The sequence below is a fragment of the Carettochelys insculpta genome, chromosome 6 (assembly GCF_033958435.1).
Source record: "Carettochelys insculpta isolate YL-2023 chromosome 6, ASM3395843v1, whole genome shotgun sequence".
Taxonomy (NCBI): domain Eukaryota; kingdom Metazoa; phylum Chordata; order Testudines; family Carettochelyidae; genus Carettochelys; species Carettochelys insculpta.
In genome coordinates, this window is record NC_134142.1 from 13,716,843 (window position 1) to 13,741,579 (window position 24,737).

A 24,737-nucleotide genomic window follows, 5' to 3' on the forward strand; every position below is an offset into this window, starting at 1 on the left:
GACCAGCTCTTTCGAAATAGTGGGCCGTGGAGTGTCTACACATGCATTGTTTTGAAACAATCTTTTGAAGGAGGGCGTTCTTCCCATCCCAGGATGTGAGGACCAGCTTCAAAAGAATGGGGGAGTTCTTTTGAAGTTAATTTCAAAAGAGTGCCATGTGCATGTAGACGCTCCACAGGTTCTTTAGAAAGAACTCGCTCTTTCAATCTGGATTTCGAACGTACTTGCTAGTGTAGACGCGCCCTTGGTGTTTGTTTGTGAGATAAACTACCCAATGTTGATGTTTTACAAAGGACTGACCAACTTTGTGAGTCTGTGACTCAAGAAAGACTACTTAAGTGGTTTGGACATGTACAGATTTAAAAAAAAACAATGTTTCTAGACAAACCCTTGGCTGAAAGATGAAAAAGAGGGGGAAAACAAGTGACATAAAAGAAAACTGTCAAGAGATAAGATGCTGTAATGGAAGCAGACTACAATGAAAAAAGAAATATATCACTGGGTAGATGGAAGTAGAAACATTGAATTGCTTCATGTGCCGCAAATCACAAGAACATCGAATAGAAATATAACAAATAGTCACATTTTAATGAATTTTATTATGTAAACTGAGTTGTTCAATTCAAACTACTTCCTTGTTGTGTCCTCATTTAAAAAAAATTGCTGGACATCTCAAAGACAGGACAAGAATGGAACAAAAATGACTGGAATCAAACCATTTTCTTAGCTATGTAGGACTAGTGATTGAAAAAGTTTACAGGTCTTAAAAGCAGGTATTGATCCTGTAAAATGCCCTAGCAAGTCCAAAGGTATTTGTCAAATCTTAAAAATTCATGCCAGTCTAATTACAACTGGAATTCCCTCATAACTTTAGCAACTATATTTCTCTGGTAGTTTTTTGTTAGAGATGAGTGTTCTGGGGGTAAAAATAATTTGCTGAGCAAAAGACCAATGCAAGTTCTATGCATGGCAAAAACTTTCAGAATAGAGGTCTTAAGTATGACTTGCTTGATGCTATAGGCCCTCTGTGAGGCCTTTCAGCACGGCAGAATTTCATCCTTTAAGATTTGAAAGCTGCCATTCCAAGGTTTGAGATGCTAATAAAGTATTTGATTACTAGTTCCAGGGATCCGTAAGGTGGTTAGTACTAAAAATATATCAGAATTCAAGTGGGAAAAACAATGAGATATCTGATACATTATGATTAAATTTTTAGAAATGAATGTTTGTTACCAAAGGAGAGTTTGGATTGCTAGTCTAAGAACAGTAGGAAACATTTTAAAATATTTGGTGGTGTTTTACAAGACTTACAACTATTATTAGTCCTTCAGTTTAGTCATTAATTGCCTTATTTGCTTTGGCATCTTGGGCTACTAAAAAATCTGAATTTGCTTTTACCCCATCCCAAGGGACAATGAAAAGTGGGTTGACAAAGAGTTCTGTGGTGTATCAAACTTAAAAGAGAACCAGCTGATGTCAAGTTTTTTTGCCTGGTGAGCATGAAATTGTTTAGAGAGAGAGAGAGAGAAGTAAACATACTTCTACTATGCCAGTTCAGTAATGGAACAATTGAAGGAGTTGGGGGTGAGGGGTTAAACATATAGCAATCTGAAATTGTGTCGCCATTTATATCAAGCCTATCAAAACAAAAAAGCAGTCAAGTAACACTTTAAAGACTAACAAAATAATTTATTAGGTGAGCTTTCGTGGGACAGACCCACTTCTTCAGACCATAGCCATACCAGAACAAACTCAATATTTAAGGCATAGAGAACCAATAATAGTAATCAAGGTTGACAAATCAGAAAAGTTGTCAAGGTGACCAAATCAGAGAGTACAGGGGTCGGGGGGGAGGCGGCCAAGAATTAGATTAAGCCAAGTTTGCAAAAGAGCCCCTATAATGACCCAGAAAATTCCCATCCCGGTTCAAACCACATGTTAATGTGTGGAATTTGAATATAAAAGAGAGTTCAGCAGCCTCTCTTTCCAAAGTAGTGTGAAAATTCCTCTTCAGTAAGATGCAAACTCTTTGTCATTAACAGAATGGCCCACTCCATTAAAATGTCAGCTGACCAGTTTGTGGATCAGGAGTGTTTTTATGTCTGTTTTGTGCCCATTAACTCTTTGTCTAAGAGAGTTTGAAATCTGTCCAATATACAAAGCATCTGGGCATTGTTGGCAGTGCTCCTTCTGAATCTGCACTTAGAATCCTTTTCAACACTTCAGAGAAACTGAACCTCTCTTTTGCTCCTACAGATGGTCCCTCAAATTAATAAGGGTGGGGGCATGAAATGAGGGAATCTTGCCTTGAAGATGCCTATGTTGTGGATGTCCTCTTGATCATCCTCTGGTACTGTTAATCCAGCACCATTCACAAACATCACATTCATTGATGATTTTAAGACAAATAAATGGAAAGAAAATGAAAGACTATAGCTCCAAGTTCTTAGAACAGAATGTCATAAAAAGCCATCTCAATCAATATTTATTTCTGAATTTGCTATAGAAAAGCAAGATAAGTGTGTGTCTGTCCTTAGTCTTTATTATATCACTACCAACATTTATCTGTTATTTTTAATTGCAGAATTGAGAAAATTTACCAGATGGAAGTTAAAAAAAAGACAAAAAGCAATAGCTTAATAGCGCAGTTTTTGTTGACTGAATTGGAAACAGTGGGCAACATTCGCTTTGAAGAAGGCTCACCAAGTGATTCTTGGTAAAGTTATTTAGACATTACTTTTTAAAGCCTGCTTCTGCAGCCTAGTACTGCCCACAGTTCTTGATATCCGGGGTACTCTCCTCTATCTGCAGCTCATGGAGGCAGATCAGAATTTTGGAACTACGTGGTTTGGCCATGACCCCTCAGCTTCTGCTTGCTTCCAGCTTCTCTGCCTCTGTGGCAGCCTATGGAGGGCAGCAGCTTTTATAGCTCCTTTCCACAGCTCCCATTGCCCAGGAATTGCAGATCATGGCCAATGGGAGCTGCGAACAGCTGTGGCTGTGGAAACACAGGTAAACAAAGCATCTTCCAACCCTCCAGAGGCTTACCCTCCCGAGCTATGACCCAAAGTTTGAAAACCCCTTCTGCAGTACAATCTCTTTATCAAGGAAGTGCAACTTACAAATGTAGATTGTTTTGTTACATAATTCCACTCAAAAACAAAACAGTATAAAACTTTAGAACCTATAATTCTATTTAGACCTACTTCTTATTCCTAGTTCTTGTTCAGTCAACTGCTAAGGGTTTCATTTTGCACGTGCCCGCAACTGTACTTTCCGGGGTCAACGTCAACCCTGGAACTCCTCCCAAGTGACGAGAATTAAGAAAGTTCTAAACGTTCCTGTCAACCTTCCTCAGTGTGGACTGACACTGAAGTTGACCACTGATAAGTCGGTTTTAGCTACGCAATTGGCATAACTAAAATTGCATATCAGCACTCAACTTCTATGTCTAGTGTAGACATGCCTTTTCGAATGGTTTTCAAAGAAGAGGCATATGAATCTCTACTGCATCTGGCATGTAAATATCTTGAACTGCTGACAGAGGGCCATGTGACTGCCTGTTCTCACTTTCAGATAATAATTAATTAATAATAAAACATTATTATTATTATTATTATTATTATTTTATTATCTCCTGCATGTGTAGCCAGGCTTGTTTGTCTTAATGACTGGCTGAATAAGAAGCAGGACTGAATGGACTATGGTTTATTTTTCAGTGCAGTTTTTTGTACATAATTCTACATCTATAAGTTCGACTTTCATGAGAAAAGGATTGCACTAGAGGACTTTTAACTTTACTGAAAAACTGAACTGAAAGTATATTTCGTTTGTTTTTTAATGTGTAAATATTTGTATTCTGCATTGTAATTAAAATCAATATACTTGCAGATGAAGAAAGCATTCAAAAATTTAAACAAATGGTATTTTATTATTGTTTAACATTGTGATTGTTTTTAATTGCATTACTAATCATGATTAATTCTAATCACTTGAGAGCCCTAATAAAATAGTCAAGAAAAGAGAATATGGCAATCTGAAATTACTAATAGCTGTTTTAACTACTGTAGCAGCAATTACAGATAGTTCCTGGATAGCTTTACTACTTGTTGTAAAGAAGCATTAAGAGTAGTTTACATAGTCTTAGTATAAATAACCTTGACACTTCATTGAAGAGAGACTCAAATTTAAGTTGGCACTATTTCAGAGACAGTTTTCTGCTTGAGTGCTCAAAGCTTCTCTGCCTAAGCTGTACCTTCCTCGTATGTTCATATATGTCTGTTAGAGTGCTGCAGGTTGTGATGAGCTCAGAGCTTCTGTCCGTACTATAGTGTTCTTTATTATTATTTAATTAATTTATTTGAAAGCTGCTTTTTCAATCCAAGGATTTTTAATATTGACAAGGAGAAATTTTAAATGAGGCTAATGTTTGAATCAGATTTTTAGCACAGAATCCTTTCAGAAAGAGCAGTGTTTTTATTAATTGTAAGTAGATCTTTGTCTTTTTTTAGAATAGGGGTCAGCAACCAAAATAGCAAGAAGAGCCGTTTTCTCCAATTTGTTAAAAAAAAAATCAATAATTCAAGAGCCACGATGCATGTGAATACAAGATGGTCCTTAATAAATAACATCAAACAGTACTTTTTGTAATCTGTATTTTAAGAACAGGGCAAACACGATGGATTTGTAATATGATACATGTTTACTGCAGAATGTTCACAAACTTTTTACATATTCTATTTCCTCACACTGTACAAGTGTGTCTATACCACTCTCTTCCTGACTTTCACTCCCAAACTCACTCTCTCTCTCTTGAGTTACTATAGGGAGACTTATCCAACATTTTGAGATCATGTATCATTTTGCTATTTAGAAATTAGGTTTTCATTTGGGGGCTTTTAGACATTCACCAGTTATCAAAAATAATCGGGGGCGAGGGGGAGTGTTGTTTTTTGTTTACTTTGCTATTAGTGTCAGGAGCCACCAAGAAGTCCTGAAAGAGCTGCATGTGGCTCCGGAGACGCAGATTGCAGACCCTGTTCTAGAAAATTGTCCCGAGTATAGGAAAAAAAGAATTGTTTTTCCATTTGGATTTCTCAGTTTTGGGGTAATCACTACATTTCCATAATGGGTTATTTTAAGAAATGTATTTTAGCTGTCTATCTGAGCTGCTGCTATGGCCCTCGTTACTGAAGTACCTGAGCACCTCACAATCTTTTACGTGTTTATTTTCACACCACCCCTGTGGGGCATGAAAGTGCCATTACTCCATTTTACTGGTGGAGAACTGAAACATAGTGATTGCCCAAGGTCATGCAAGAAGGTTATAGAAGAGTAGGGAAGTGATCCCAGGTCTGCTGGGTACTAGATCTAGTGACCTTATTGCTGGGTTGTCATTCCTCTTTTAATGTTTAGGACACTAATATAGGTGCACGTTCACCTTGTTCACTTTATGCAAGTAGACCTTCTGACTCAAGTAGAATTACTCACTGTGTGAGGCTAATAGGATACGGCAGTTTTCCAGATGAGATGCTTAAAGCAGTGGCCATAAGCCTTTGTTGAGGACTTTATGGAGTCTGTAGTGCACCAAGGTGTTTTAGACATCCCACTGCAGATACAGGAGAGAAACATGGTAGACACTTTTGGGGTAGGGGGAGCCTATACAGGAAGGATGGGCTCCACCTAAATCAAGGTGGATCCAGACTGCTGGCATTAAACATTAAAAAGGACATAGAGCAGTTTTTAAACTAAGAGGTGGGGGAAAGCCGATTGGTGCGGGGGAGCACCTGGATCGGACGGAGACTTCTCTTACACGAGGCTCCATAGACAGGGATTCCCTAGAAGTTAGTCAGATAGGGAACGTGGGAAATAATATATGGGCAAGATCAGATGTAAAACAATCGTGCATAAAAAAATCCACCACGTCTGTGAAAGGCGGACATATAAATAGTGGTAGTTTTCTAACATGCTTTTACACTAATGCTAGGAGTCTGTCTAATAAGATGGGTGAACTGGAGTACCTCATATCAAAGGAGGAAGTTGACATAATAGGCATCTCAGAAACATGGTGGAATGAGGACAATCAGTGGGACACTATCATACCGGGATATAAATTATATCGGAAAGACAGAACAGGTCGTGCGGGTGGCGGAGTGGTACTATATGTGAAGGATAATATAGAATCAAATGAAGTAAAAATCCTAAAGGAATCAAAATGTTCCATAGAATCATTATGGATAACAATTCATTCCTCTAATATGAATATGGCATTAGGAATATATTACCGACCACCTAACCAGGACAGTGATAGTGATGCTGAAATGTTAAGGGAGATTAGAGAGGCTATCAAAATAAAAAACACAGTAATAATAGGAGATTTCAATTATCCCCATATTGATTGGGTGCATGTCACCTCAGGACGGGATTCAGAGATTAAATTTCTTGATGCCTTAAATGACTGCTTCTTGGAGCAGCTAGTACAGGAACCCACAAGGGGAGAGTCGATTCTCGATCTAGTCTTGACTGGAACGCAGGATCTGGTCCAAGAGGTAACTGTTACTGGACCGCTTGGAAATAGTGACCACAATATAATAACTTTTAATATTCCTGTGTTGGGAAGAACACCGCAGCGGTCAAACACTCTGGCATTTAATTTCAAAAAGGGGAATTACACTAAAATGAGGAAGCTAGTTAAACAGAAACTAAAAGGTAGAGTAATTAAACTAAAATCCCTGGAAGCTGCATGGAAACTGTTTAAAGACACCATACTAGAGGCCCAACTTAAATGTATACCCCAAATAAAAAAACACAGTAAGAGACCTAACAAAGAACCACCATGGCTAAACAGCCATGTTAAAAAGGCAGTGAGAGAGAAAAGGGCAGCTTTTAAAAAGTGGAAGTCAAATCCTAGTGAGGAAAATAGAAAGGAACATAAACACTCCCAAATTAACTGTCATAATGTAGTAAGAAAAGCCAAAAAAGAGTTTGAGGAACAGCTAGCCAAAAATTCAAAAAACAATAGTAAAATGTTTTTTAAATACATTAGAAGCAGGAAGCCTGCTAAAAAAGCAGTGGGGCCCTTGGATGATAAAGATATAAAAGGAGCGATCAAGGAAGACAGTGCCATTGCGGAGCGATTAAATGATTTCTTTGCTTCAGTCTTCACGGCTGAAGATGTTACAGAGGTTCCTAAATCTGAGCCAGCCTTTTTAGGCGACAAATCTGAGGAACTCACTCAGATTGAAGTGACATTAGAGGAGGTTTTGGAATTAATTGATAAGCTGAATAGTAACAAGTCTCCAGGACCAGATGGCATTCACCCAAGGGTTCTGAAAGAACTCAAATGTGAAATTGCGGAGTTATTAACAGTGGTTTGTAACCTATCCTTTAAATCCACTTTGGTACCAAATGACTGGAAGACGGCCAATATAACACCAATATTTAAAAAAGGCTCTAGAGGAGATCCTGGCAATTATAGACCGATAAGTTTAACATCAGTACCAGGTAAATTAGTAGAAACACTAGTAAAGAGTAAAATTGCAAGGCACATAGAAGAGCACGAATTGTTGGGCAAAAGTCAGCATGGTTTCTGCAGAGGGAAGTCGTGTCTGTCTAATCTATTAGAATTCTTTGAAGGGGTTAATAAACATGCGGACAAGGGGCACCCAGTGGACATAATATACCTAGATTTCCAGAAAGCCTTTGACACGGTCCCACACCAAAGGCTTTTATGTAAATTAGGTGGTCATGGGATAGGAGGAAAGGTCCTTTCATGGATCGGGAATTGGTTAAAAGACAGAAAACAAAGGGTTGGAATAAATGGTAAATTTTCACAATGGAGGGGGGTAACTAGTGGTGTTCCCCAGGGCTCAGTCCTGGGACCGATCCTGTTCAACTTGTTCATCAATGATCTAGAAAATGAGGTAAGCAGTGAGGTGGCAAAGTTTGCAGATGACACCAAGTTGTTCAGGACAGTCAAAAGCAAAAGGGATTGTGAAGAACTACAAAAAGATCTCAGCAAACTGAGTGATTGGGCAGCAAAATGGCAAATGAAATTTAATGTGGGTAAGTGTAAGGTAATGCATGTTGGAAAAAATAACCCAAATTACACGTACTACATGATGGGGTCAAATTTAGCTACGACAGATCAGGAAAGGGATCTTGGAGTTATAGTGGATAGTTCTCTGAAGACATCCACGCAGTGTGCAGCGGCAGTTAGTAAGGCAAATAGGATGTTAGGAATTATTAAAAAAGGGATCGATAATAAGACAAAAGATATCATACTTCCCCTATATAAAACTATGGTACGCCCACATCTCGAGTACTGCGTGCAGATGTGGTCTCCTCACCTCAAAAAAGATATATTGGCATTAGAAAAGGTTCAGAAAAGGGCGACTAAGATGATTAGGGGCTTGGAAAGGGTCCCATATGGGGAGAGGCTAGAGAGACTGGGACTTTTCAGTTTGGAAAAGAGGCGATTGAGGGGCGATATGATAGAGGTATATAAAATCATGAATGGTGTGGAGAAAGTGAATATAGAAAAATTATTTACCTTTTCCCATAATACAAGAACTAGGGGACACCAAATGAAATTGATGGGTAGTAGGTTCAAAACTAATAAAAGGAAATTTTTCTTCACACAGCGCACAGTCAACCTGTGGAACTCGTTGCCCGAGGAGGCTGTGAAGGCCAGGACTCTATTAGGGTTTAAAAAAGAGCTTGATAAATTTTTGCAGGTCAGGTCCATAAATGGCTATTAGCCAGGGATAAAGTATGGTGCCCTAGCCTTCATAACAAGGGCAGGAGATGGATGGCAGGAGATAAATCACTTGTCTTCTGTTCTCCTTCTCTGGGGCACCTGGCATTGGCCACCGTCGGCAGATGGGATGCTGGGCTTGATGGACCTTTGGTCTGACCCAGTATGGCCATTCTTATGTTCTTATGTTCTTATGTTCTTATCATTAATGTTAGTGCTTGCCTCCCTAATGTAATCTGTAATGTATAAAATGATGTAACACAAGGTCATCCATCTCAAGTTGAAAGAGGTAATTTCTGATAGTATGAAAGAGAAACTGGCTTAAAACACCATTTATATCTCTTTCCCCTCATTTGAAAACAGAATTGAAATCAGGTTCTGGTTGTAAAAAAAGAAAAAGTTATTAATTCACAGCTCTCCATTGTTCATTCTTGGACACAGGTTTAATTCCTGCTATGATCTAATTCTATCACGATTTTGTGTCTGGGACTTCAAAGCATATGGTATCACAGGAGTGAAAATAAATCGCATCATTCAAGTGCACAACCGTGTTTTGAGGATGATATTTGAAGAGAAGATCCAAATGTTTTTGGATAAAGAAGTTTTAAGTGAAACAGAGTAAGTAGATGATTTTTAAGGACAATTTAGTGAAGCAGTTATATCTGAAACAGTAAGGACTTTGGAATTTTAAGTGTCAGATATTTTACAAAGCAACACATAAACCAACATAAATGAGCACTTCGTTCATTTTTTCCTAATAAGACTGTGAATTCAGTTTAAACATAAATATGAATGGCCAGATTTTTTTTTAAAATATGCCTGTATGCATTTTCATTGAATACACATTTCACTATTTTCTATTCACATACCTGGTGGCATATTTACTCTGTGGCTTTGCATGCTTCAGTTTTGGTTTGTCCAAATTGCTTACACGTGGATTACTCCTTTACTTTAGAAAGGTTATTATAGTTATTTTTCCCACTGCTTCTAGTACGAAGGTTTAAGGCCCTAATGTTATGAGCTCTGTGCAGGCATCAAGTCCAAGCAGCTTGAAGGAGTCATGGGAAATCAGAATGTCCAAGATAAGATTTTTTTAATATATAATGTCCAAGATAAGATTTTTTTTTAATATATACTTTTTAAGTTTTGACAATTGTCAGAGTAATGTATACAAGAAATATGGTAATTAGTCATAAAATATATAGCCATCTATAGTATAGAAAGGATTAAAAGGAAGGGAGCACTGGAAAGATGGTATTAAATCATACATAGCAAACGGAAACTAAAGATTGGTTTATACAGAAGTTCCCTCCAGGGTGAATAATGTAGCTGACAAATAAGTTCCTGGGAGTTCTGTGCAGGATTGGGTACAAAAGCTTTAGAAATTAGTTTCATTTAGAGATTGTCCATATGCATTCCACTTTCAGTGCACATGCACATAAGATAGGATTATTTTAGCCAGCAAGGGTTCACAGGGACTGTATCCGCAGCCTGGATACCTTGAGCCCACCCATACCTCAGTTTGTTCTTGCCAACCAGGGCTGTGAGGTGGATCTCCTGCAGCGTCCTCCTCTATGTGTAATGTAGTATTTTTGTCTTTTTGTCCCTTGGCTAAACATATGAAAGGGGAAAAAACCTTATGTTAGTATTAGGGAGCTTCCTGATATCAAGATTTAGCCATTAGAAGTGAAATGAAATCCCTAGAGTTCAAAACTTGCCTCTCTGTGATGCGACTATTCCACTTGGATGGCTTAGGTAGAAAAGGGGATATTCCTGTGGCTCCTTCTCCAAGAGAATGCAGAAGTTGAGAGAGGTGTGGCTTAAACATTTTCTCCTGGATGTTCAACAGGATCCTCGGAGTTGGAGAAAATGGGCCTAATGGGCCTCAGCAGGTTTTCTCCATCAGCGTGCTTGAAGCTGTGGCTCATCTCCAAATTCCTAGGTTCTCTCTTCAGAGAAGCTCATCTACTGAAACTGGTAGAGCAGCAACATCCTGTTCCACTCAGGCACGTGGAAGGAATAGGAAGGAATACTGAGTACTGTTCTAGGTCACCCCCCAGGGACCTAGTGAAAAGAGGTATAGATCTCCTCAGACTTCTGTCAGCTCAGCCCCCCCAGTAGTATTACAAGACTTACCATGTGTGATCTCTCAAAGTGAAGGTCAAATCTTATCCTGGGCCCAGGACTGTTGCATCTAACTGCAAGGAAGCAGGCTGATTAACTAATTTCAACAGCAGCTGATTAGCTGATGTCCAGTATATGCTGGTGCATACCAGAAAGATTCTACCAGACTGACCAAGGCAGAGAAATTGGAGGTGTTCCATTTGGGCACCAGAGTGTGGCTGGTCTCTTTTAGCAAACTTAGTCCAGAATAACAGGAATCATCTGTCCCTAAGTATCCAGGACCATACATCAGCTACATAAGAATACATTTAGCAGTGTAGTAGGGTTGACTCAGCAGCACAGCACCTCCTGCTGCTCTCCTTGGGAATCAGCTCTTCCATCCCTAGAGTGCTGCCTGTTGACCGGTGTCTCACCCTCAGTTATCTGTTTTCTGCACTACTACAAGCCCCATATCCCTTCTGGCCCACTGTGCCCTTTCCTCATGGTACTGCCCTATAGCAGCCCCCCTGAAATCTAGAGTTCTCCCCTCCCAGGGAACACCAACCTCCTATACCCACCTTGCCTCAGTAACCACCTTGCCTTAGTCAGTCATCATCTCGCCTTTACTTCAAGGGCAAACTGCAGTCTGAAATTGCTGTTCATCATTGGCAAGGGGGTCTGGACCTGCTGTCTTCTGCCCTGGCTGCCCCCCTGCAGCCCTAGTATGCCTGTAACCTCTGTATCAGCCATGCAGCCTGTAAGCTGGTTCAGGCCAAAGCTCCCCAACTCTGCTTGCCTTTCCCCAGTGCCGCTCTGTCTCAGATACCCTCAGTAGCTTCTGGGCAGCCAGGTCTCTCCTGCTTCACAGCTGAAGCAAGAGTGTGCTCCTCTCAGACCTTGTAGCTTTTCATAGAGCCCAGCCTGGGCCTAATTGCCTGACTGCTTTCCTCCGTAATTGGCCAGGGTTGCACAGGCCTCCTCTGGCTTGGTTGTAACCCTCTTTTCCTGCTATAGTGAGGTACCACACCACTACAAGCAGCTACATCAATTCACCATCCTCCTGGCAAGGGACATACCATATTTTCCCACCCTAGAGCTGCTAGATTCATAACACCCTTTATTCATGTGCTTCCTCCAGTTTGGCTTATTACTTGCTATGACATCAACAAGATGATTTGGAGAGATTAAGGCTGCTGCTACACTACCATTCTCCTGTCAGAGGTGCCATGGTAATGAGGCCATTCGAAGCAGACTAATGAGGTGCTGATATGCATATTCAGCACCTCATTAACATAATGGTGGCCTTGCAAACAGACTTGGAATTGCAGATTGACAGTAAAGATGGGGGCAGCTTTGAAATAAGCACCCCACTTCGACATTCACTTACTGCGATCTAGTTCTGTGGCAGTTGGGGAATGTCGAAGTAGGGCGCTTATTTTGAAGCTGCTCCCATCTTCACTGTCAATCTGCAATTCGAAGTCTGTTCACATGGCTGCCATTATGCTAATAAGGCACTGAATATGCATGCCAGTGCCTCATTAGCCTGCTTCAAATTGCCTCATTATCATAGCACCACTGAAGGGAGAATGGTAAGGTAGCAGCAGCATTAGGCACTCATGGCTGGTACATGTTTCATGCTGTTACATAAAGACAGTGATCTGAACCACAGTTTTTAACCAAAGATTATTTCAGGTGGTCATGTGAACGACATGAAATCACTTACTGGTTTTCTTTCCCAAGCCTCATTCCAGCCAAGGGGTAGCTAATAGTATTAAATCATGCTATGAACTAATTAAAGTAGATCCACCCAAGCAGGTTAGAGCTCACTGCATCAGGGCTCGGGCACTTTTATGTTTATGGTGTGAAAAGCATATCAGTTTCAGAAATGTGCAGGTCAACAATGTAGGGATCAATCTTTGTTTTGTTCCACCCTGTTCTTTAGTTGAGATCTCAGGATGCCAATTTTCGTAGAGCTGGCATATAATCCTGACCCCCAGTTGTGAGGTCACTGCTTGTTAGTCACCACAAATGGAATCCACACAATCACTCAAATCTGAAGGAACAGTTATCTCTTTTATGGAGATTAGTTTTTAGAGATGTTTTATCCACATGGATTCCACTATCCAGTCTCCCTCCCTGCTACTACAGTAATCCTGCCAAGGACCTCCAGCAAAGAGAAGTAAGAAAGAATTTGATATTTGAAATGCCAAAAAAAAAAAAAAGTACTGCATTCCCTGGGTCCCCTCAAAAAACTTAAAGGACAAAAAACACTTGTTTTATCATGCAGTTGACCTTGAGTATTGACATGTTGCACACTGAATAGAAACAACTTGTTTCTATTTCTTAACGTAAGTAGAATGTTGCCTTAACTGCAGTCCAACTTATTCTTAGTGAGCATTGTATACCGAACTCTTAGGATGCATAATATTATTTTGGAAAAGAAACACTGAAATATTTTCCTTCTTCTTATCCTTATTAAGAAACTCCAGGAAGATGCTGGAATGTCTTTTTTATGTATTTGACCCATACACGCCAGTTAAGAAAAAGCAATTGCTACAAGTGCTTGAGGATGGTTTCCAGGCAATGGATGGTCACAAGGTGAGATCAGACCTGCCAACAAGACTGTTTGTCTGGGTCTACACATGCCACTTCCTTTCGAAAGGAACATGTTAATGAGCAGGTTCAAAAGATGCTAATGAGGCGCTGCAATGAATATGCAGTGCCTCATTAGCATAATGGCAGCCATGGCGATTCGAAAGTGTGGCTTTTCGAATCGCACACTGCCCATGGAGACGGGACCTTCCAAAAGGACCCCCCCAGTTTTTGAAAGCCCTTCTTCCTGTCTGTGATCAGAAGAAGGGCTTTCGAAAACTGGAGGTGTCCTTTCGGAAGGTCTCGTCTCCATGGACAGCGTGCAATTCAAAAAGCCGCACTTTCGAATCACTGCGGCCGCCATTATGCTAATGAGGTGCTGCATATTCATTGCAGCACCTCATTAGCATCTTTTGAACCTGCTCATTAACATGCCCCTTTCGAAAGGAAGGGGCACATGTAGAGCCAGCCTTTACGTCTTAGTAGTTGGTAGCCCAGCTTAGCAAGGCTTAAATGGTGTTGTTCTCCCTTTTCCTCTTCTTTCTCGCTTTACCCCTTGTCCCACTCATTTTTCCTCCTTTTATCTCCCTTTACTCTTGTCCTTCCTCCAACCCTTCTTGTCTTTACTTCCTTTTTTGTTTCTCCCCTCCTGGCATGGGAATGATCAGTGCTTTACAACTTCCTTTCAGAACCCTTTTCCTGCCTTCCAGTTTTCTTCTTCTCTCCTTGCTCCCTTGCTTTCTGTGGCGCCGCTTTTCTTCCCACTCATCACGAATAGTCAGTGTTCCCCAGGGTTGGTGGAAGCATCAGAACTATTTCCTGCCCTTCAGCTCAGACCCCAAATTCTCTGCCTCCAGCAGTGTAACTAGTTAGCAGTTCCGTTCCTTCCAATCTGTTTGTTTTATAATTTAATTTTGATTTGCTTTTGTGCAGTAGTGACTTATAATCTTTCTTCATCCCTCTTCCCCCGCCACCACCACCCTGGCCCCCCAGATTGGGTATTTGGCAGCATGTTGGCTTCAAAGCCTCAGATATAGTCATTCAGACCAAACATGTTTCATATACTTAGTTGAAACCCTATTTGGTGGTAAAAAGTCACCATCTGTGGGTATTATCCTTGCGTGGAGTGAGATGTCTCACATTTCATCCTGGTCAAACCCTTGAGGTGAGTTGTGACAAGCAATGACTTCTATCTTAGTAGCTACAAGGATGTTACACCCATGAATAGCACTCAGTCATCCTAAACAGATCTTGCACATTCAAATTTACAGGTAAGGAGCTGTCTGGGGAAACAGAGAGAAATTAGTAGCTGAGACAGCAGAGAAGCCTGAACTCTCACTACCAGTTTGAATCCTCTTTTGATCCCAAAGACATTTGGAACTTGCTAGATAGCTAAGTAACCCATATTGCATCTACAGAAAAGACTAGACCTCTGAAAGCTGTGACTTTTTCATCCAGACCAGGAAACCCACAGTTACCAGTCTGGGCATCCTAAAAGAAATGTAGTTCAGCCTGGATTCTCCATTGGTCTCTGGTGCAGACAGTATTCAGATGGAACTCAACCAGGAAATTTCTTTCATTGCTCTGGACAAATTTATATTTCATGTGTGCAGGGAAAAAAGAAGGCTTTTGGGGGCAAGGACTTACTATTTATACAGTGCCGACTGCATTAGGTCTATGACTGTAATACAAATATATGATAATTACAAAGTTCTGGCCATCTCAGCTGCACTTAAATTTCTCCAGATTGGTTTATTGGAATCCTGCAACCTAGCACCATAGATTCATGGGCACAAGTCCCAGCCCTAGCAGTTTTCTGTAAGTAGATACATTGGACTCTTCCTAGGAAGTAGTTCTCCTGTCATTTGATGCAAATGCTTGGCAGTCCTGTGGAAGAAAGTGGAATAAATATGCATTCCAAGTGCTCTAATGTTAATAGTGTGGGCGTATTGATACGCATCCCAGTTGTATGCTGTTTATCTCATTCTTTCCAAAACACCAAGGTATTGGGGCCTCTAAGCTGCTGCAGGCAAGATGTTAAATTCTTAATCATTTGTCATACTCAGCATCCGGGAAACAGAAATCACAGGGGCACTTGGAAGAAAGAGTATCACCTTGTGTGATTTGCAAAGTATGTTTCCATTCTACTGCAAAGTCAGTGTTGGTCGGCATATGCTATTGGGTTGGTTCCTACATACATTCCTGTCTATTATTCTTCTACAATAATAATTAAAACTCTGTTTGTCTTCCCCTCCCTACCTCCAACTTATGGGATTCACTGCCTGCCACTTCCAGCTGCTGGTGAAAGAGAAGCGAAGCTGTGTAAAGGAAAGAACAAATTCTTACCTGATCATTTTGTTTCTGTTAGCATCTTCTCTTCTCATTTGGCCTTTTGTTATAGGTTGGGAAATGACCAGAATACACACTGAATTCTTTTTCTAAAAGGAAACTTAGACGCAGAGGTGAATTATAATATAATGTATCAAGTTGTTCTTTGAATGCCAATAATCAGTTTCTGGAGTGTTCTTGCAGCTATGGAAGAGCTCTTCTGGCAACATGAGCTGAAGGGTAGGTCTTAGTGTTGGAGCCTCCAGCAAAAATGTTGGGCTTCCATATACAGTACCCAGAGGCATTGAGACCTCATCTGGGGTGAGTGAAGTCTCTACTCTACAGTCTCAGGTGAGTGCCAGCTGGCCTTTAGCTCATGTGGTAGAGTGCAGGGCTTTAGACCTTATGCTCACAGTTCTATTCCTGGGGCCAGCAACCCAGGTCTATCAGCATTACAAGTGGTGCACTGGCTGGGAGAAACTGCTGGAAGGTCTCAGAAGCTTCAGACATGCTTCCTCAGCCCAGGAAAGCATGTAGTACCTAGAGACACTGAGACCTCATCTGGGCTGAGTGAAGTCTCTGCTCTACAGCCTCAGCTGAGAGCCACCTGGCTGTTAGCTCACATGATAGCATGCAGGGCTTTAGGTTCAATACTTGCAGGTTCTATCCCTAGGGCTGGCAACCTGGGTCTGATGGCATTACACATACATAGGAGTCATTATCCCATTAGTGATGAATGAAGAGAGAATCTGTTAAAACAGGATGATCAGGTAAGAAATTTCTCATTCCGACCCATGAAAAGAAAACTGTAGAGAGATGGGCTAGGACAGCCTTCTCACTCAGTTTCTTTTCTCCAGCATCTTCATTTGTTTTCCCTAACAATAGCCCATTTCTCCCTGGGTTTCTGTTTTGTGAAGAGCTTGTTAAGTGGCAGTATTGTATCTTTGGAAATAGCCTTTTCTTTGTCATCTCTCCCTCTGCCTTTTTTTGTTTTGTTTTGTTTTGTTTTGTTACTTATATTGTGGAAGTGCTCAAAGGCTCCAGCTAGGATTGCCCCCTCCCATTGCAGTAAGTGCTGTTCAGAAGTACAGAAGAATATGATTCTTGCCTCAAAGAGTTTGGAATCTTTTTCTTTTCTTCTTCTCTTCCCCTGATTACACAAACAAATGAACCTTCCTTTCTTTTCTCCTCCTCCCATTTCCACTCTCCACCTCTTTCTTAATTTGCATCTGTTAATGCTGCTTGTTAAGGATATATGTCTTGAAATTCTTACGGGGGCGAGGGGTGTTTGTTAAATAAAGACATTTAGACTTAACTTCTATCTTTGCAGCTTTCTCGAAGAGAAGAAGGTGTTGTCCTCTCCAACAGTTTGAGTATATGTGAACGTCCCAGAATAGAATTTTTGAAGCAACAAATCAAGGATGAACATAAAAATATGAACGATCTTGAGGAACCATTCATCTGTGGTAATATAATAGTTTAAAAAGGTGGTTTAAACCATCGCTGATAGTTAGTCACTGTGAAGTGTTATGTCTTGAAAGTACAAGACAATCTTGTGAATACAGTAGATTGTCATGACAATGTATACAGGTCTTTTTGTGGAAAGATCCTGAAGGCCCAGTGCACTTTCTGTTAGGAAACCCCACAAAGCCATATGATGGCCTGGAGCTAATTCCCAGGCAGGTTCAGAGTCAGCTAAGAGAGCATTCCCATCTGGAAGCTAATTATAATAATAGAATAATAGGGCTGGAAGGGACCTCAGGAGGTCATCTAGTCCAGCCCCCTGCTTCAAGCAGGATCAACCACACTAAGTCATCCCAGCCAGGACCTTGTCAAGCTGGGACTTAAAAACCTCAAGGGATGGGGAATCCACCACCTCTCTAGGCAACGCATTCTAATGCTTCACCACCCTCCTTTTGAAGTAATTTTTCCTAATATCTAACCTACACCTCTCCCTCTTCAGCTTCAGATCATTACTCCTTGTTCTGCCATCTGACACCACAGAAAACAGTTTCTCACCCTCCTCTTTAGAGCTCCCCTTTAGAAAGTTGAAGGCTGCTATTAAATCACCCCTAAGTCTTCTCTTCTATAAACTAAACTAGCCCAAATCCCTCAGACTATCCTCATAGGTGTTGTGCTCCAGACCCTTAATCATTTTTTTTGCCCTCCGCTGAACCTGCTCCAGCACATCCGCATCCTTTTTATACTGGGGGGCCCAAAACTGCACACTATGTTCCAGACATGGCCTCACCAGTGCCGAATAGAGGGGAACAACTACTTCTCTAGATCTGCTTGAAATGCTCCTCTTAATGCACCCTAGTATGCCATTAGCCTTCTTGGCTACAAGGGTACACTGCTTACTCATATCCAGCCTTTCATCCACCATAACTGCTAGGTCCCTTTCCGTTGTACTGCTGTTGAGCCAGTTGGTCCCCATTCTATAACAATGCTTGGGATTCTTCTGCCCCAGGTGCAGGACTCTACACTTCTCCTTGTTGAACCGCATCAGATTTCTTTTGGCCCAGTCCTCCAATTTATCCAGGTCACTGTGGATTCTCTCTCTACCCTCCAACGTATCTTTTTCTCCCTCTAGTTTTGTGTCATCTGCAGACTTGCTGAGTGCACAATCCAGTCTGTCATCCAGGTCATTAATAAAGATGTTGAAGAACATTGGCCCCAGAACGGGGCCTTGCAACACTCCGCTTGAAACTGACTGCCATCCAGATATTGAGCCATTGACCTCTACCTGTTGGGCCTGACCATCAAGCCAGCTTTCTATCCATCCTATAGTCCAAGGATCCAATCCATATTTCCTTAACTTATGGACAAGAATGTTATGGGAGACCATATCAAAAGCTTTGCTGAAGTCAAGGTATATCACATCCACTGACTTCCCCACGCCCACAGAGCCTGTTACCTTGTCACAGAAGCTAATCAGATTGGTCAGGCAGGACTTGCCCCTGGTGAATCCATGTTGGCTACTTTTGATCACTTTCCCCTCTTCCAAGTGCTCCAAAATGGATTCCTTGAGGATCCCTTCCCATTATTTTCCCAGGGATTGAGGTAAGGCTGACTGGTCTACCTTAGATGTACCTTAACGTCTTTAGACTTAACTCAAAAGAAGGGTAAGTTGTAAGGAATAAAGGGGGCAACAGCGGGCTTGTGCTAATTTGAAGCCATAACAAGACACTCTTACCAACTTTCACCAGTATGGCAGGGGGCAAGGAGCTCCTTTGGGCTAGAGAAGCACCTCTCTGTTAGACCTGCAAGTCACGCCAGGAATGAAGAAGTTTGAAAGGAGTGGACAGTGTTGGAAGGCAGCTATCTGTTAAGCTTCCCAGCTCCCAGGAAGAACCCTGATAGTTAGCAGAACCTATGCCCTCACTAAAAGACACCACAAGTTCCCTGTGCTAATAGGGTGGAGAGATTGTATCCCATAACTTGTGCTGGAGACCCAGTGAATTTTAGAGTGGGTGATGGCCCATTCAGGGCCCATCTGAAGAGAAAGAGACCAATATCCTGGTTATAACTGCCTTTAAGGTGTTTGTTTGCTTTGTTTTAATTTGCCGTTTTGCTTAGCTTCTTTTGCTGACTTTGAATTGTTTGTTTCACCTGAGACTCTGAAAGCGGGAGAAATAGCTACAAGGCCTTGGCCACAAGGCTGAGAACTGACCACTGCTAAACTGGCGCTGAACTCTCTCCTGTTAGAAAGTCTGGTCTGTTGTGAAGTAACATCAAAAGGGATGATCTGCTGGGGACAGATCCTTCATGCCACCTTTTTTATATTTGTACTTCTGAGTTTACTGCTTATATAACTTAGCCCAATACTAATGTTTTGGGATTAAATTGTCAGAAGTTTTCTCAAAATGTACATGTTAGATCATTAATCTGTCAGGCCACAATGTAGTCTTCTGTCGGATTGTATCTAGTTGGCCACCAACATTTCATTGCCCTGTGTTTGTTCTAGATTTGTTACGGTTATCATTAATCTTCTTTTTCTTTCCATTCTTAGGGAAACTCATAATTGCAAAAGTTTTTCTTGGACATAGTGTTCCAGCACGTGAAAAAGATCCCATCCGTCCAGTCAACTATCCAGGAGCTAATTCGGTGTTCAGACCTCAGAAACACTTTCTAAGTGGTACATCTGGAGCTGATGAGGGTACTGTGTCTGTAGGCTGTTACTAGCACAAAATGAAGGTTCTGTCAGTGTTGTATCCTAAACATCATCTTTCACATGTTCAGGAGCCTGTCCTAAATTTTGGTCCTGACTGGAATTCCGAATACAGACTTGACCCAGCCTAAATGCATGGTGTTTTGAAGTAACGTTAAAGAGAATAATAAAAGATGCTTATTGTTTTAGTGATTACTTGTGGTACATCAATTTACACCAAGTTTAAAGGAAAGCCCAAAGTGCTAGATTGTGCTCTTCCACCACTAGTCCATCCTGGAAGTAGAGTACTGTAAACAATCCCTCTCCTAGCTTTGTATTTTTCAGGGGAAGGGGGGTGCATGTACATGTGTGTGCTTTTAATAATAACTGGGGCCACATATGGAACACCATCATTAAGCTTCCCACCCAAGCTGTCGCCTCTTGAGCAGAAAGAGAATTCCTTTAATGCTGAGAATCATACTGTATTGTCTTTTGAGGGCATCATGATCACCTGCACTATCTGTGTATTACATATGTATGAGGCAAAAGTCTTTGGTCGATCTTGCTTGCTCCATGTGGCCAGCCAACTTTGCAGGAAAGTGCAGAGTGTGAACAGAGCCATGGTTTCACTTCTTCCCTGTCCATTCAGGAGGATTTGCAGTTATTAGAAAGGAGCAATCCCTTTGTTTATTTGCGTACAGGAGCTGTTATGTACCTGTCCTTCTGTGCACAGGAGGACAAGAAAACCAGTCTGTTAGGTAATTATACTATGAAATGATCTACTAGGTTTGGGTAACAGTGCAGAACAGCAATCTGTCCCATGGAGTCTGAGGCAAAGTTCCATTTTCCAACACTCTGCCATGAAAGAACAGCTGCAAGTCTCTGCTTGGCTACCCACTCACTCCAGAGCGGAAATGATCTATCTCGTTTGTACCAGGAAAAGATTTCTTCTGGAATATTCAGGATGTTGGGGGAATGGAGCCAAACAGAGGGTAGGGACTCCATTCTAAGCCATCCTAGCTAATAAGTATTGGTAGACCTAACCTTCATTAATTTAATTAGATTTTTTTGTTTGTTTTGTTTTGTTTTTTTGAACCCTGACAAAGTCCTGGTCTTCATACCATACTCTGGCAGGCAGTTCCATTGTTTGTGCACTGTGTGAAGAAACGCTTTCTTATGTTTGTTTTAAACCTGCTACCTATTAATTTCACTTGGTGACCCCTAGTTCTTATGACCTTTAGTCATCTCCATAACTGTCTCAATTGATAGACCTCTATCATATCCCCCCTTAGTCTCCTCTTTGTCAATTTGTTCTAAAACAATCTTATTATTTAGACTTCTAGCATTTGTGTATAAGCACTTTAAAAAATTGTCATTGTTTAGTTGTCTTCCATTTCTTGATGCATTTGTATGACACTCTTTTTCATGTGACTGTTTTTCATCTGAACTTACCCATATTTTATCAACTTCCATCCTATCCTCCTTACTAGGACATAGGGAGTCTCTATTTATAGACCCTCCCCTAAGAAATGTCTGTCCAATCCATGTGTTCCTCCACAGCTGTTGACTTCCCGCCCCCCGCCCTTAATTTAAAAACTTCTCTATGACCATTTTAATGTTCAGTCCCAGCAATCTGGTTCCACAACATCATCTGGAAGGAAAGACCCAACTGTGGGATGGTTTCATTCTGCTGCAGTTGAGTGTTCTCCTTCCCTGAGCCTTTTGCCCTCCTCAACAGTACAGAGGCTGACTAACTGGAGGTGGGACAGTTGTACAGAGTCCCCGAAAAGCTCATCTAACTACATCTCTGCCTCCCTTAGTTCCTCCAATTCAGCCTCCCTGGCTTCCAAAATCCATACATGTTCTTTGAGGGCCAGCAGCTCCTTGCACTTAATGTACACATACACCACCTGTCCATAGGACAGATAATCGTTCATGCTACATTGGGTGCAATAAACACAACCCCTGCCTTCACTATGTTGCTGGACTTCTGCTTGCATTCTCTCCTACAGATAATTAGATTCTTGATAGGGTCTTTATTTAAGTCAGGTAATTTAGATTTTACTTGATTTAAAGAAGTTGTACAGCCTGCCAAGTGTATCTAGCCCCATCCAAACTCCCCCACAAAACTCCCTGTTAGCTGCTCCTGTATGCTAAGCTCCCTGGTCACTTATTAGCAGGCTTTATATACGCTTGGCCTTCCTGATAGCCCTGCCCCTGATGAAGGCCCGATGAAAGAAGAATCAGTTAGGTTTCAAAGCCTCCTTAACAAACTCACAGCTTCCAGCTGCTAGCCTCAGCACATGGACCTTCAAACAAAACAGCTCAGCACATAGCCAACCAACCAACCAGACAAACAAGCTCAGTACCTTTCAGGTAACCAGCAATTACCTCCCACCCCCCACCATGCACCCTGGAGAATCCCACATGAAACTGCCTGTTCACTAAGCTCAATTCCCTATTCATACTCTGTTTGCTCTCTCCCTTCCAACCATCAGGAGAGGGAGTAATGGCCCCAGAGAGGCCGCCTCCCACTTACCTTGGAACCTGTCAGCTGTGCAGCTCACACAGAGGCATATGAGGGCTCCTTACTGCCCTCTGAGGGTGTGCAGTGCAAAGAACCTGTGTTGCCCTAGGAAAATAGAAAGCTAAATGATAGGTTCTGCAATAAGATTTGGTAAGATTCTTAGACACTGCTGCAGGGCACCTAAAGAGAAAACAAATCAAGCTGAAACTTTCTAAATGAGAGACATGTTTGTTCACTACAGCCTGCAATGAACATGAAGCAATCTTCTATTTGTTCCTTCTGCTTGTGTTTATACCTTTTCTTTTGTTGTAGAAACATATTCTTCCATGGAACATAGAAACTGTGACTGCCGCCATCGACAGTGTGAGTGGTTTGTGTTTGATCACGAGCTGGTCTTGCCTGAATACGTCGTTGAATTTGAGTACACTACATTGGTATGAACTTTCTTTAGGCTAATAGGAATTCAGAAAGTGAGCTTTATACCTGAAAGATTAAAAGAGAAAAACTGCTAGTTGAAATTACTCCTCCTTCATTCACATTATCTTACAGGACCTAAGGTCAGGATTCTGTTTTCTCCAACTGTTTAAAGTCCCAGTAAAACTCCCATTGAAGTGAATGGGGAACTTTCATAAATTGCAATGAGTTAAATCAGACTATTATTTTGTAACATTATCAAGTGTGGCAGGGAAGATGCAGAGGCTTAAATGGAGTGCTGGAAGTGCAATGAGGCACAAATGAAGATTAGCTCCTCTCTCCCTAAATGTGCCATCCTTGAGGTCATGACACACTAAGATGAGCAAGATTGGACAGTGTTCAGAACCTTGCTTCATGGAGTCCTTAATGAGAGAGAAACTAATTTTTTATTTTGTTTTGTTTCAAAGTGTGATGCATGCATAGATCTTCTGCTGTTGTCTGGGATCCTCATCATTTTTTTTCTATTTAAAAACCTTTTATGTTAATTTTTCATAAGCTATATGGTAGACTGGCTTTGTGGTTATGTAGCTGTGTAATTTTGCTGTCATCATGCATGGGCTCAGTCAGTGTTCCCTGTAAAATGAGTGCATAGGTGGCCACGCAGGAGAGATTCAGGTGCTGCACAGCTTATTACCAGGCTATGTCTACAGGCAGGCTGTATTTCAGGATATGAAGTAATCCTAAAATAGCTGCCCACATCTCAGCAATGTGTCCATTGTTTGAAACAGTTTTTGAGATAATGGGCATGATATGCCTCAAAATAGGGCTCTCTTTCAGTGTGTGGCACCATTTAGACAGTGCCACATGCCAAAGTAGCCTATTTCAAAAGGAACTTGAAATAAGCTATGCAATTTGCTTAGAGCACATTGTGTAGCGTAAATTGCGTATCTTATTTTGAGCTTATGGTGCTATGTAGACATAGCTCCACCAGAGTGTGCGCAGCCACCAGCACATGTTTCTGTTGGTGGTGTACATCCCCACATCCCTAGGTGCACATAACAAAATTTATTCCACCCATGGATGGAAAAAATTAGAGGAAACACTGGTCTCAATTCAGTTCCTAAGCTCTGTTACCTGGCTAAAGCAAGGTGTGCTGTAAATAAAACATTCAGCTCCTGGAGGGAAGAGAGGGGAACATTTCCACTTTGTGTCACATTTGAGTGGCCCACTGCCAAACCTACTGCAGTATTGATGGGCTCCAGTGGGTCTGCAGCTAACTCTCCTTCCCTGGAGAGAGAGCTATTGCAATACTTGGACTTTGGGGATTTGGGTGGGGAAGTGGACTTCTGTTGTCTATATGACAAGACAGGGCCCATAGACTTTTTTTGTTCATAATCTGCTGTTAATGTTTGTAATGTGTGAATTCTTGTGCAGTCGAAAGCATGACCATTCTCTTCTGAAAGTGCTGCATTATTGAAGGATGAGTTCTAGTTCTACTTTCTGCATATTATAATGCGATGTTAAATAATTTATCTAGCTCAAAATAGAAATTTACAAATATTGACAGATATTATTTTGCATAGGTCAAAGTTCAGTCCCTGTTTTCTACGCTCAGCAATGTAATTCTAGAAGAGGGGAAGAAAAATACAGCAGGATTTATATTGTCTAATGAGTTGCAACGTGATGATGAAGTTATGAGCATGGAGCCTACAGTAAAAGTCAGACCAAAAATTGTTTGCTTGGATGAAAAGACAGTGCTTTCAGTTGCTAAGGCCAATGTTTACAGTCAAATAGTGGTGAGTATTGTCTGTTAAACTTACAGCATGGTAACTTTATTACATAACCTGTGTTACGTTATTCAGATTGAC

The 24,737-nt window shown here is 41.2% G+C and overlaps 1 protein-coding gene across 1 annotated transcript in view; it reads left to right on the forward strand.

Moving 5' to 3' along the window:
- LRRC9 (leucine rich repeat containing 9) overlaps positions 1-24,737 on the forward strand; it is a 107,390-nt gene that overhangs the window by 24,645 nt on the left and 58,008 nt on the right. The window contains exons 10-16 of the mRNA XM_074996300.1: positions 2,585-2,716; positions 9,197-9,373; positions 13,339-13,456; positions 17,109-17,244; positions 19,791-19,937; positions 22,768-22,889; positions 24,453-24,665. Of these exons, the coding sequence (XP_074852401.1) occupies positions 2,585-2,716; positions 9,197-9,373; positions 13,339-13,456; positions 17,109-17,244; positions 19,791-19,937; positions 22,768-22,889; positions 24,453-24,665 (1,045 nt within the window). The remainder of the gene's footprint in view (positions 1-2,584; positions 2,717-9,196; positions 9,374-13,338; positions 13,457-17,108; positions 17,245-19,790; positions 19,938-22,767; positions 22,890-24,452; positions 24,666-24,737) is intronic.